This window comes from Aythya ferina, assembly GCF_964211825.1.
Source record: "Aythya ferina genome assembly, chromosome: 1".
NCBI classification, from domain to species: Eukaryota; Metazoa; Chordata; class Aves; order Anseriformes; family Anatidae; genus Aythya; species Aythya ferina.
Window position 1 is genome coordinate 31,427,619 of NC_140296.1, and position 15,108 is coordinate 31,442,726.

The 15,108-nt window shown below is 39.6% G+C and overlaps 1 protein-coding gene across 1 annotated transcript in view; it reads left to right on the forward strand.

Moving 5' to 3' along the window:
• The window catches only part of EPSTI1 (epithelial stromal interaction 1), a 52,897-nt gene that overhangs the window by 13,565 nt on the left and 24,224 nt on the right, over window positions 1–15,108 (forward strand). Inside the window, exons 3-6 of the mRNA XM_084530310.1 lie at window positions 1,689–1,772; window positions 5,651–5,724; window positions 6,347–6,430; window positions 12,162–12,235. Coding sequence (XP_084386436.1) covers window positions 1,689–1,772; window positions 5,651–5,724; window positions 6,347–6,430; window positions 12,162–12,235 — 316 coding nt within the window. The remainder of the gene's footprint in view (window positions 1–1,688; window positions 1,773–5,650; window positions 5,725–6,346; window positions 6,431–12,161; window positions 12,236–15,108) is intronic.

Genomic DNA, 15,108 nt, shown 5'->3' on the forward strand with positions numbered 1-15,108 from the left:
TACTTTTATGTCTGCAGCTGTAAGTATAAAGCCAGGGCTATGAGCCTTTGCCATCACCCTGTAGGCTTTTCTCAAGTTCAACTTCTCATCTGGCTAAACTGCACGCATAGTAAGGCTTCTTCGGGAACAAGTTTTTGGTAATAGCAGTGCTGTAGCTGCTCAAGCTGACTTGTACAAGACTCATCTGGAATTAACTCAACCCTGCATTTGTAAGATTGAATTTAGATTGGAGAACCCAGCTTTGAACACTCTTCAGGTTATGGGGAGGAGGAAGAAAAGTACAAGAAAGAAATATTTTTGAAAGTGCTCTCATGTGGAAGCTAAAGCAACTAGATCCATACCATCTGTTGTTTCCTGAATCCCTGCTTAAAGATTGTATATGGATCTTTTAATGAAGGTGGGAAAGATTTTAGATAGCAAAACACCTGCAGTTATATAAGGTCACTTTTGCTTGGCTTCAAGTCTTACTGGTGAAAGTAGGTAAGCAGGAACATCCTGAAGCTGTACAAGAAAGAATAGGCATGTGTTAAAAGTCTTTCATTGGCCAAAGTTACTACAAAAGAGCCATGAAAATAATTCTGTGTACAAACATGACAAAACACTGCAGTCCTGCACCCCTGGCTGTTTATTTGTGTAGAATATGACAGCTGAGGGAATGTCAGTCAGCACTCCTCAAGTTTTGAGCCCTCAAGTAAATAATGCAATTAAAACAATTCTTCTCAAACATCATGAGTTTGGCTGAAATGCTCTATGAGCAGCCTATCATGGGGTGGGATTTCCTTTGGTTGAAAGAAAATGGACTTTCCCTGAACCAAACCATAATCCTCTGGAAGGAGGAATAAAAGCAGGTCATCTTATAGGTGATTGACTCTAAGAAGATAGGTCCTGCTGCCTTAGTAAAGGTCTGTTTGACTTTGTGCAAGGTCTCAAGCATGCAGAGTGCTTCCATTTTCAATATTCACAGAAATGGGGCCTCAATGAATCCAATCCCAACCTAAGGGCTTGTTTTAAAGCTGAAATAAGAAGCTGGTGTCAGTCTTGGGACTCTTTAGAGACCTGCCCATGGACTGGCTTTATCATGTTAGAGAAGAACTGGTGCTAGCATCTGTTAGCTGTAGCCTGGCATTAGATAATACGGTTCATGTGTTTAGTACAAGTGAGTAACTGAGGTACTACTTTAAAACACAGCTCATTTTCTCATGCATTTTGTGGACTTTGATATGAAATGAATTGCCTTTTTCTCTGTCAGTTAAATCTGGGGAACAATTTAATCAACCAGCCATCCTAGAGCATAGGGCTGGCTCCACAAGTCTCCCAATGCCTCTGGCTGCATTGACTGGATTTCCAATGAATACACTGGGAGCTTGGCACCCAGCTCATCTGCAGACATAAATGCTGAAGTGTCTTAATTTGAAGCTGAATTGTGCATACCTCTTGTTTTTATTTAAGAAACAGGGTCAGGAGGAAAAAAGTACTTACCATATGGTTTTAAGTTAACAAAAATATTTGCCTCTCCATCTGATTGTTCCAGTGACTGTGTAACCTCTTGCAGGGGTGTCTGCATGCCTTCAGAAAAAGTGGGTCTGTTCCTAGATGAGTCTTCACTGTTATACGCAGCTAAAGACACTATGTGCTTTTTAGGATGGCTTCTAACTTCCACATATTTGTTTCGTTTTGCACCTGTTCAGTTGCTAAGAAAGAGCTAGATGAGCTGGAGCGCTGGAAGGAAGAGCACAGGCTAAGGCCAATTAAGTTGATTCCACAGAGACTGGGTAAGACATTTAAATCAGCTATTATGAATTGGAAAATCCGTACTTTTTGTTTTATGCAATACATATTATATATGCTCACATACCCTTTACGATATAAGACATCTTTCACTGTTTTTCTCTTATACTACTTATTAAGGAGATTTGGTGTTAACAAGGGCTGACACGAGCCTGCTGTATGCGCTCTGTGCTTTTTGATGGTCATGACAATGAAGATGTTTCTGAAGCAAAACAGCACAGAATGTCACTCAAGAAATTTGTCAACATCAGTGTAGAAAATCTATAGTTACATTTGGGAAAAAAGAGGTTGATGAGCCCTTCCGCTGGTAATATTGATTGGTTGATGTGTCAGAGGGGCTGCACATATGGCATTAGCATGCAGGTGGACAGCATATGTTGGAGACCCTCTGGTTATCCATAAAAAAAACCTCCTCTGGTTTAGGGGACAGTACACATACTTCCCTGATTTCTGGCTCCTGAAGAGGTAAAAGTGATCCCTGAAGCTTCAGGCATTTGCAGGCTACACATGCATGAGGCTCTGTATTACCAGTTTTATAAAAAGTAACTACAAGGGTAGGTAAATGAAAAACAGGAATAAAAAGCTGCATGAACTTAGGTCACACTGAATTGAGCTGATGTGTCTGATAAGATAACCAACCTTTTTTTTTTTTTTAGACAAGTGAGAGGAACTGTAGTAGATCTCTTCAACTGTAACCACTATAAAGCATTTACTATAGTGCTTTGGGACAGTTAAGGTTTTGCTTTTTTGTTGTTGTTGTTGTTGTTTGTTTTTTTTGTGTGTGTGTTTTAATTAGAAATTGAAAGAAAAAAGCCAACAACCCACCGTTAGTTTTCTATAGAGAATAGGGTTGCAGGTTGTGCTACAGCAAGGAGAAGGTTATTAGAAATGCTTTCAGGTATCAGTCTTCAGACCTATCTTGTTTTAATATCTTTCTTTAATGTCTTTGGCACAAAAGGTAGGAGCAAGCTGATGAAACTTGCTGACAAGACAAAAGTTGAAAACATCGTTCTTATAGAACATGATGAGGATATAGAGCAGCAAAGTGGGATGACCTTGAGGGCCTGCATTAGTAGAAATGGGGCAAAATTCATTATGACAAAATGAATGATTATAATGATGCCTTTATTAGTTTTATAAATGTAGAGCTCCTCTTCCTTCTTTTGGCTGTTGTAAGGGTTTTGGGGGTGTACACTGCAGGTTATTGTCTGCCTTGACCTCCTGGGAATGAAGCTGGTAAGCCATGCTACCCAAGATCAGTCTGGGGTGGCTTTGTGCACATAAAAATTGATACCAGGTGGGAGATTTCAGATTCAGAAATCTGAACTGTCTTTAGCCCAGATTTGTTTCTGGAGTCAAGGTGATGCTGGTTCCAGTTCCAGCCTGAGTCCCAGCTGTTGGCAGTGGTGATCCTACCTCTGCAAGTTGGTGTCAGGCCTTGTGTTTCCCCTCCCACATGCAGTCGTGTGGCCAGACGTAGTCTTGGTGAGTTCATGTGTACTAGCTGCTTCCTACCCGTGAGGAAGTCCTAGAAGATATGCTTGTGCCCCAAGAGGATCACAAAGTTTATTGCTGAAGAAAGTGAGATCTGAAAAACAGAAAGTTGGTGTGTGGTGTCTGCTCAGGAAGTGTGCAGGCTGGCTGCGTGGCTGGGGACGTGGTGGGAAGCCTGCAGTGGATGTGGGGGGCCTTAACTTCCCTCTGATCTCACTGCATTTAAAAACTTCCCAAGGAAAGAAGTGAATTTAAAAAAATAAAGAAAAAAAAAAAAAAGATGAAAAAAAAAAAAAAAGAAAAAAAAAAAAAGCTTCTGAGAGAATTCAAATTCAAGGAGGTTATATGAACTCTTCAGTCTCCATCTAGCTGCCACTTAGAAAGACCCCTGGAGACCGAGACACATGCACTATGTTCAGTGTTTCTGCAAAGAGGAAAGGTGCAAAGATTATTAGATCTTAGCATTCCCAGAGGAACAAATTTGGAACAGAAGAGAGCTCAAGGAGGGAGAAAAAAAATCTAGCATCTCTAATTTCACAACTGTATGTACTCATTAAGGTAAAAAAAGTATCCAATGTTATTTTCTCAGAATGAGTTTAAGAGACTACCCATCTAGTCCAAATCACCAGAGAATTCTTGAAGTTTCTTTACACTTGTGCTTTCCATAGGGAAATAAGTATTCTGGATTTCAACTCTGCAGTATTTGACTGGCAAACTTTCAGGTACCGTGGAGGGATGAGAGCAATGAATGATGCAAGTGCCACCCTCCTCCATAAGCAATGAGTGGAGGAAAAAAAAATCATGCCTGTTAAATGCAATGGCCTTTTTTTCCATCATACTGTATAAATTTGTCCAGTCATAACACAACCTGACTTTAGTGAAACATTTGACAGATTACAGTCTAACCAACTTGAAGGAATTAAACCTCTCTGAAAAGCTATAGGCAATGGCAATTAATGATAAGTAAAATACTTATTTAGATCTGATATCTAGCAATACATGCAGAAACAGACAGTGAACACAAGTGTGTTAAATGTTGACAACAGCAGGTTAGAAAGAAAGAAATACCAAGCATCTGGAAGGTTTCAGAAGTTGTTTAGTAGCAATTTTATTTCCCAGACTTCACGATGCCAGCTGTATGCTTGTTGCTACTGTAAGCTTGTTGCTTGTATCCTGCATGGCCAGTCATTCTTGAGTGCTCAATCCTACAGAGCTTTTTGTGTGCATGAGAATGTTTTTGTGCTTAGGGAATTGATCTCCCACTTGCTGAACCTCACAAAGTCACGTAAAGATTGGCTGTCTTCCATTAGTAAGGGGAGAACACTACTTTTAGTCAAGGGTGATCCATCCTAAAGGATCTAGCATGGTTGTCTTATATTTCAGGCACCCCAGGTAGCACAGATTGGTCCACCTGATCATATTGAAGTAATGGTCATATAGTGGGGAATTTCACAGAAAATCAGTAGGTGTAAATATAGCCTTCATCCTCAGAATGGAGTGGGGACTGCTGTTGTTTTTACTGTTTGTTTGCTTGTTTCCAACAACCAAGGGAATAAATTATTGAGTTTCCTACAGCAAGAAAATACTTCAGAATATAATAGAGCAGAATAATTGAATCAAAAGCACTCCTTCCCATCCCTTGGTTGCTACTAGCACTTTCTATTTGTTCTGCTTTCTTTTTTTTTATTATTTTTTTTATTTTTTTTTTACTTTTTTGTTTGAAGCCTGAACATCACGGCCAGAGGTCTAGATGGTCTCAGTAGAGAGTCTTTGCCTCTGGAAAGGACACTTTCTGCTAGCTGGATATGAATATGAGGTCTGTGGAAAAGGTTTTGATTTCCATTTCAGAAAGCAGATCCTTCCTCAAGCCTCATGATATTGCTAAGAAGATCCTCAAATGATAGCATCCCATTACAGCTGGTAGAAACTCCAGGCTCCTAAACTTGATAAAAGAGAAACTCTTGGCCAGTAAAGTTTTTGATTCAATATGTGTGCATGATAAACTGAGCAAAGGTAGGGTGAGCTAGATCTGAAAATCAAGACTCATCTGCAAAGCATGACTGATCTTCTGAAAATGGAATAGGTCCTCAGTAAACTGATCATATACAGTAGGATATATTTGCTGGTAGAGTGGATGATACAGTGGATGCTCTGCAAATAATAAGCTAGTGCTTTTGACGGATGGATAAAATGATCAAAAAGGTCTCCTGCCCATTCTCTTTAATGTCAGACAGCTACTGTAATTATGAAAAATTTTCTGTAGATGCATACATTCAATTTGTTATATTGCTCTGTTCAGAAATGACTGGCATTTTAACTTTAAATGCTCATGCAAAATGCAATTTATACTTTTTTTTTTTTTTTTAAGGTGGAAAGGAATCAGAGGCTGAAGCAAGACAAAAACAGCAAATGATGCTCGTGCAATCTAAATACCAACAAAAGGTCAGGAAGAATAAATTTGTTTGTTTATATCAGGAATCCAAAAAAGGCTTTTCATGAAGTGTTTCATATGGCTATAAAATGAACTCACAGCTGCTCAACAAAAGAATTTCATGAAACCTGAAGGAAACAGCAGAAAACTAGAAACAAATGATCTTCACCAAAGAAAATGAGAAATCTGCCCATGAATATGTATCAAACAGTATCACAGATCATATCTAAAATGATAACCAGTACAGTTGTAAAGACACTTATAAGCCTTGCTGTATCTTCCAGAGTGCTGCCTACTGTTTCACTAATTGATCAACATACCACCCCCATCCAGTGCTAGGTAGTAGATGTGTTGTTCCTGTTATGAAAGGTATAAATGCTTGTAAGTTATCAATCATCTGTGTGATTCCTTGCATGGATGCCCATTCATCAGTCACAGATTTCTCAGCCTTTCCAAAGCCAATATTGGAGCAGCAGTTACACAGCCTGCTTTATTCAATGTCTCTAAGAAAAAATCTGGAAACTTTCATCAAATACACTCCAGTTTTGAAAGACATTGTACAAGAGTCATGTTACCTTATGTGTTCTTTTTATGTACATATGGAAAATATTTTTTAATTTTAATTTCATACAGCACAAGAGAGAAGAATACATGAAAGCAAAAAAAGCAGCTGAAGAAGCTGAAATCCTGAAAAAGAAAGCAATTCAGAGAGAAAAGGTAAAACATGGTTACTGTAGATTCAGAACCAAATAGCAAAGTTTATTTCTTGATGCTTGATTTTGCTGAACTATGTGAAACAGGCTCATTAAATGAAATGGTAGTCCTGGATAACATCAGGGAAACAGGAAATCCGGTCCTCCTTCTCATAGTAGCTCACTGAAGAATATCTAGCCTGGTTTTCTTTGGGGTTTGTACCTTCCTTTGGTTCTTCAGAAACTCTAGCTTTGTGTTTGCATGCAACCTGGAGAGTTAGTAGAGAGAAAGGAATAACACTAGGGTAGGGGCAAATGTTGTGACTAGTGATACAGCTTATACAGTTCACTTTGGCATGAGCTTTCTCTGTAAGATCCGATTGTGGCAAGTGGCATAAAGACTATAGAAATCCATAGCTGCTTGCTGTACACACAGAAAGAACAAAAGAAAACCCAGCCTGTCATGGTGGAAAAGGCATCCAAACATGAAAAGGTCATTATAGTCTAACTGCATTGTGCTGACTGCCCCCTGAATTCCTAATGCTTCTTCAACCCCTCTATGGCTTGCACACTCAGGTGCATAGCTTAAATGTAATATCTCTTTTCCTTCTAGTTTTAACCATATATCCATATATTGACACCAGCAACAGCTCACTTTCAAATCATCAGTTTTATTTTGCAAGTGTTTGTCTCTTTCAGTTAGTTATTCCCACAAAGCATTTTCTCATACTGTGTGCTTTATAAACCTTTGTAAAAATTCATTCATTTCTCCTTGGTGGAGACAAAGTAGCACTTGGTTGAGAATGTACCATTTTTAAACAAAACAAAACAAAACAAAAAGAGGAGGGGGAGCATGATGCTGATGTTTACGATAGTAATGAGGGAAAGGGAGATTTCAGGTTTGCAAGTTTTGTCTCCATAACAATAAAAATGATCTTCTGTGCAGAAGCTGAAAGCTGAGTTAATTCCCAAATCATCGCTACTGGATTGCATACAAGGAGATGCATAAACAAAAATAGCCTTAATTGCCTCTAGATGAAGCTTAGTCTGTTCCCCGTCTTTTAGTGGTTAGCATTAATCTTTGTGAAAAAGCCCATACACAATAACTCGCAGGGGCAATAAATAGTACCATCTGAAATGTTTTTAACAGTTACCAGCTCATGTATAGCTCCAGAAGCAGTGATGATAGCAATGGTAGAAAGGGGATTAATTATATTTTATTCAGCTATTAAATATATGTTTTTTGCCCATGGGCATTGGACAAGAAGTTGTTGCAAGACTGCAATAACTTCTAGTTACACCTAGAAAATATATTGATATATTGGTTTTGTTTTCATGCTCTTTAATTTCCTTACCTTCACACTGACAGATTATAAAATCTTTATAGGTGTTGTAGATAATAAAACTGTAACTATCAGTTTCTTCCAAAGAAGAGTGCAACATCATGGTGAACATCTTCGCCAAACAAACTGTTTAATTTGAATAAATAAACCTACACCCACAAAGCAAGCAAACAAAACTGAGAAGCATGAAGGAGAACTCTTAATCTGAATTTGTTTATTTGTGTTGTCTACCACAATAGTAATTGAGCTGATGAAGATTTCTGCTTGGAAGACATTAGTATATTAAAAAGGCAACTCTGTGGTTAAGAAAAGCATGCTAGAAAGCCACTGAAAGATGTTGATTTGCATATCTCACCCAGATTATCTCTCACCTAGAGAGCTAGACATGACAGAAAGGGGATCCTAAAGATCTAGTGCTTTATGTACTGGTACTATAGGCTAACACAGGGGGCTAATACAGGCTAAAACTTTTTTTTTTTTTTTTTTTTTTTTAAAGTCATAGATTTGTAGACCACTGAACCAAAGGGCATTGGCTGAGAGAAAGTCTTTCTGCAAATTCACAAGCCGCCTTCTTCCTGGGCAGTCCTTCTTTTGCTCAAGGTTATAATTAATTCAACAATGACAACAAAACAAACTGATGGTCTGAAAGGCTATCTGCCTTTATTGTCAGGGACCCTGAAACTTCCACAGTTGGAGAGCTACTCTGCCAACAAACTTGAATGGTGAAGCCCTACAGACTAATGTGTCATGACAAGAACAGGTGCTGGTGCTCAGCTCAGTTCTCCCGTGACTCTCAGGACGATGTGCTGTAACCCAATGCTGCCTGTGAACCTAGGAGCTGTTTATGTCAATAATTAAATACTAGTTTTTCACAGAAAAGCAACATCCACTCTTCCTTTATCTTTGTGACCAAGAGAAAAATGGGTATTTGCCTAAGCTGTACCCAAATGTGGAAGGTCTGTATGACCACGTGTATGAGTCCACCTGCCTGTCTCTGTTGTTCTTTAATTAACCATGAGGGTAGATGCTGGAATAGCAACACTCTTGGCATCAACCTTGTCTCTCTCCAGCTGCCAAAGAAAAGAAGGGGGATCCTTCCCCCACCATTCTATATACCACAAGACCAGTCTCTGTGTGTAGCATTGAGCAGGGATTTGGGATTACTTTTGCTCAATGTCAGCCATATCATCCTTGGACTGCTTTGAGTTGTTCATGGGGTAACCCAGGGTTGCATGAGTTCGTCTTTTCCTTTCGCTTAAGCTAGTGAGCTTTGAGTGCTCACAGAAATAATTTTGGAGAGATTTTGTAATGTTAGCAAGGGAATTCCTATTTCTGTATTTCTCCCTAGTGCTGAGATATGTGTCTGATCTGCAGACAGTGTGGGAGTACGGGAGAAGCAGTGTTGTTATTTGCTCATTAGTAGCAGGCATCTGCAGCTTGGTGTCTTTTGTACAGTTTTCACATGACAGATTTTGACCAGACTGAGCTATAACTTACTTTGAGTCTTTTGGATGAAAGGACTGTCAAAATTCCCAAGAAAATAAACAAGTGGCTGATATTTGGCTTCTTGATTTTTAAGCTTTCTGTATACCAAATAGCGTAACTTCAGTGTGCAGCATGTTTCTGTTTCCTGTCATTCAGCCTCTGTTCCTGTTATCCTGCCTTTAGCCTTTCCTGTGTATATTCTAAATGTTGACTAAATATGAAAAGGTTAGAAGATTTGAAGTAAAAAGGCTGAGTGTAATTTTACTGAATGCCACTTTCTCACTTCTACTCTTACATTGCATAGTAACGATCCTGCCATCTTTAGAAACTGTCCTGTTTAGAACAAACTGTAATTTCATTTTATTCTTTATCAAATCGTGTGCTCTTTAATTTGACTGTGTTAATCATCACAAATGGCCTTTTTCAGGAATTTGTTAAGACCAGGCACTTTACAGACCTTCTGCTAATGCTTTTCAACATGTTTACCTTCAATATCACAGCTGTTCCACGTTTGGCTTTGTTTTTGAAGACCATGCCAAATGTGAAGTGCTCTGGCAATGTCTACTGATAGATTGTCATTAGTTAGAGAATGTCTGAGTCCCGTTTCCCATCATTTGTATGCATCCTAAGCAAGGGTCTCAGAGTAAACTTCCGAAATAGGAACCAGTTGCACCAGCCACAAGTAAGTAATTTGAATATGCCGGGATTTTCTTCAGGCAGCCTCCTGGTGGGAGAACGGCTGGAGGATATTTCCTTCTTTTTTATCTAGTGGATATGATACTGAAGGATTATATTTATTACTGTGTTGTCCTATCTCGGAGATAGAGCAGGGCAACTCCAGCGGGATTTGGATTTGAACTTAAAGAAGGCCTGCAAGATGGTCCCATTTCAAACGGTCTTTCAGAGGTGAAGGCACCAGATTTCATTGTTGAACAGTGATTGTGAAAAGTCTGGGAACTCACTGATGCCATGAGGGTATCAGCATCACCTTTGCCAACAGTAGATGCCATCGGATTCTTTGTCTTTCCTTTCTTCCCTTGTAAGTTGTTAAGCTGCACAGATGGATGGGATTCTTCTGCCTAAAAAATCATCAGTCTCTGGATGGATGGGATAGGAGCAAATAAGCTATTCTTTAAGCAGTCAAAATTTACTCATATTGTGGGGTGATATGCCTTACTTTAATTTGAGTTTTCTTTTAGTTATGTCAGTACTTCATACATTCTACTACTGTCTCGACATCCCAACTGCCTGAGCAACAGGACACCTTATTCAGAGATTTGTCTTTGTTCTTTTGTTTAATTTCCCATTGCCTTTTTCCAAATAACAACCTCTAAGTCATTTGTCTTTCAACAGTTTATATCATTGTTACACAACACAGTGGCTCTTTTCCTGTCTGCATACATCTGACAGGATTTTTTTTCTTAATCCAACACATGCTGAGAAGGAATTTGCACTTGTTAGGCAAATCTCTTCCAGACAGTCATTCTTTATCCAATTAAAAAATGCCCACCCTGAAATCACTGAAGGCAAAGTAATCAAGTGACTGGCAGTAAATTGCAATTTTTCTGAAATGCTATTGATTGTACTACAGAAAGAAAATGATGGGGTGGGGGAGTTACAGTCATATTCCTAACATCAATTTTCTTCCTTACATCCCCTGACACACACATACACACTTTTCTACCTGGTCTTGCACAACACCTCCACCCAGGTCCCAGTGTCATCTCTCGTTTGGGGCTCTGCCCAAACGGGCCATTCCCAGCTACAGTCCCTTTCTCATTTCTTTAAGGTATTTTCTGAAATTTCCAGGGCACTTTGTTTAGAGCAAGGTCTGGTTGCTGGGTTACGAAACAATTGCTTTTTTTTTCATCTGAAGGTGGGAGGTGAGCAGAGTGGCAGTCGGAGGTGGCAGTGCCTGCTTGCTCAATGTGGTGCTAGCTGTTCTGAGCCTCAGATAGGCGCTCTCCTTGCAGCATCCCCCCACCAACCTCAGAGTGGGAGCCTTGTGCTCAAAATACAGCAGGGCTGAAATCACGGTTTGGCACTTCTGATTTGTTGCTTTTAATACACTGAACTGCCTTTTGACTGCTCTTCCCACTGGACCTACTTACAGCCTGCGTGTCAAAAAAAAAAAAATTGGCTGGCCTCCTTTTGACTGGAATTTAGCTTGAGCTACATATTGCTGCTGCAGAAAGTTCTCTAGCTTCTGCTCTATTTTAACATTTTATTCTGCTTCAGTTTGAGGGATGGGGTAGCTCAGACTACCCTTCCACTGGAAATTGTGCAATTTTATGTTAAAGGACCTGATCGCTTCTGTGGTATCCAGATTTGCCCATGAGTTTTATGTTTCTTTTTTGTGTGTTGAGACTTTGGTTGACTCTTGCACTGGACATAGTATCTGAGGTAGAGTTGGATAAGCATAAATGGATAACACTGGATGAGCCTAAATGTCTCACATCCTCATCAGCCTTAACATTTATCCAAACTGACCAGTACCTGATGCTCCTGAAGGCCACAGGTCCATCTTCTTGAATCATTGTCCTTTCAGTGTTACAGGGCTATGACTGGCTTTTGTGCTCTGGTTCTCATCCTCTACCTTCTTACTAGAACGTGTTGCACCAGATGTTAGGAGAGGTGGTCCTAACAGTGGTGTGAGAGTCATTAAGGTTCACAAGGCCCCTTATGAGGGTACACATATCAGCCAGGAGCATGGTGTTATTTTCAGACTAGTTTCTTGATGAGTTTAGTAGGAGCTGTTTGGTCATGCTTGAATACTATAAAATTGGGGATGGGGTCACTTGTGCACCCACCTACTGCTATTGTTGTTTTGAGAACTAGAATACAGAACTGCTTGAATTGAAATAATCAATATTTTTTTTCTTGCTGACTAGAAATCTCAAGTATGTTTTCCTGTTTTTAATGTTGTAGGCAGAGAGACTTGAAGTTAAAAAAAGGCAACAAGAAATGCAAAGAAGAGAGATGTTCCTTGAAGATCAATATTAGTGAGTAAGATTTGAAACTTACTATTTAAATGACCTCATTTTCTTGTCCTTCTGGTTTTGGGGGGGTTGAGCTTTCTTGTTTGTTTGCTTGGTTGGACGGTTTTTCTTTTGGCTGGTCTGGGGATCAGGAAGGGTTTGGCTTCTGTTGTTGTTCTCACTTTTTTTTTTGACTTGATATATTCCAAGCCTCCTCCATATCTTATCCTGTGAGCTCTTTGGTTCAGTAGATTTCTCTTAGCTTCTCAAAGCATACACTTTGAAGCAAAAACTGTGAGTTACAGACTGACTTTGTGCTTTCTTTCTCTAACTGAATCAATATGTGATCATTCAATCCAAGACTAATTATCAAAGCAGTATCTAAATTACATCTCCACCCATTTATTTTAGTGAATAGTAAAGAAATCTAACCCACATGGAAAAAAAATGAGGACTCTACATTCACTACAGTTCTACAGCTTAGATGTAGAGATCTGCAGTGAAGACCTGTTTCCCAATAATCTCTCTTTAATATCAGATTTAGATAGGGCTTAAGTCCTGACATAATTAATTCCATTGGCAATGAAGTTCCTGCCTTGCTAATTCACTCTACCCTATTTATTTATTTTTAACTGATCCAAACTAATACTATCACATAATTAACACACAGTGCTGTTCAGTCACCTTTACCTTTTTTTATCTTTGACTCTTGAAATTACTCACCTGTGTTTCTAGCATGATTGATTGCTCTTTCTTCCTCTGTGACCTTTGGAGAAGTCAGTTTTGTCCCATGCTAGAAGCTCCACTTCCTTCATCATTTGCCCAGACTATGTTCTCTAATCTATAGACATTTTAGAGATTTCTCACTGATCTCAGCCTTTCTTGACATTTTTCTTTTATTTCTTCCTGTTTAGCTTTAGGTACAGCTCTTTCCTAAAATATATTGCTAATGTTCATCTCTATGTATTGGCATTTTGCCTGCAGTTTGTCCTCTGCTTGTCCCAGCATGGATTTCCCCTCAGCATACCCTGATTCCTCAGGATTTCTGAAGACCCTGCAAAATGTTTATATCTCTGCCTTTTGCTGAGAGATACATTCATGCTCTTTGAGCCTACCCTGAAACAGCCTCATGAAATCTTTTCAGAACGGGGTCCTTAGTTATGGGACTTGCTTTTTCCTGTGGGCATTGTGAGGGTCCTTATCTTCCTGTTTTTTTGTTTTGTTTTGTTTTGTTTTTGTGTGTGTGTTGTTTTTTTTTAATTCTGTTTTTTTATTGTTTTTGTCTTAAGTTTTATTTAGTCATGAATGGAGACACATCTCTCCTTTCCCCTCATCTCCTCATTTATTTTTTTTTCCCCTTAGGGTGAAAGGAATTCTGCTGGTTAGTGCTTTTTCTGTTAAAAGTAAGCTTGGTCATGTCAAAAGCAATTCCAAATGCTCTGGAACACCTTTATGTGGGCAGTCAGTCTGTCCCCAGGTGTAGCAGGGGCTCAGGCTGGCTGGGCACTGAGAGGAGACTGGCTGGCAGCCACTCTGTCCACTGATTTAAGAGAGCATTGTGAGTGTTCAGCTGGAGTCATCCCAGGAAACCAAACTGACTGACGTGACTGAAATTAAAGGTGGACTGTTGAGCTCCATTGCAGCAGAGATGTCTAGCTGTCAAAAGATTATTTGTATATACTGTTTATTAAACATATACCAGGAGAGTCCTGAAGGTACTGAAAGAGGTGAGCTGAAAGCCTACCTACAGCGAATGCAATTTTGGTTAACCGAAAAAATTTCATATTGTACAAAATAACATTACTGCCTTCCCTGGTACAATGAAATCCCCTGATGGGGAGAGGAAGGGAGGACTTGAGCAGTAATGGATTTACTACCAGATGTTGAAGTCATTGGTAAGACACATTGGTGTTTCGGAGCACACCATCCCATAGTAATGGGAAGATGTTGTGTGACACTTCAGATCTTGCCAAGTAACTCCACTGATGCACTGCTATTTATTAGAAAAGTGCTTGGTATTTAAAGCAGTTGTGTGCTTTTGTGCACTATGCAAAAATGAGTGACTCATTACTTCCATCATCTAAGAGCCTGTGTCGAGTGGCAAAGAGAACAAATATGAGGTTGTGCCCCTTTCCTTACTGTCTGTGCTAGAATATTTTGATTTCCTTCCCTGCTCAGGAGAGGTCATGCACTGCATATAAAGCAGTGACCTCTGCAAAGCCATGTCTGCAGAGCCATTTCAAAAAATAAGCTGCCTTGTTAGTCTGTCTTCTGCAAGCATCTCTAGCTGCAACATCAGTGTTTTCCTGGGGAGATCAATGCCTACCAATGGTCTCATTAGCTGGGAAACCTTTTAAATTGATCACCACCATCAGCTGTATCTTTCTCCACAGGGTATAGCCCGATGAATACCTCTCTGGTATGAAATGCTGATTGTATTTGATATGGAAAGGCACATATGGTTCTCGTGTCATTAGCATGCTCTGCAAATAAAGCATAATACTGCCCAGAAGTTCCTTGTTCTGATTAAATTCCTGTCACTATTAAAAACACGAACTTCTCAGTGAAATCCCTTTTCAAAGGGTGTATACATGAAATAAGCAAATGCCAAAAAGAAAAATTGCCTGCTGCCTTGTCCTCTGCCTGCAGACTGCAGGTATTTCCTATCTCCTGAAACCTTTGCTAGTGTCTTTCTGTGGAGCTGGCCCTTAAAAGTCAACTGCATGTGTTATCACAGTTGTTTGAGTAAGTGTTTTCTTGCAAGAATGAGGTCTAGGCATGCATGCAGAGTGTTGGGGAAAAGGCTGCGAGTCTTTTGAGGGAACAGCTGGATGAAGGCTCTATCTGAAAGTCCAGGCGACTGAACTGAGTAAAACTCACAAGGTATGTCCTAAAGT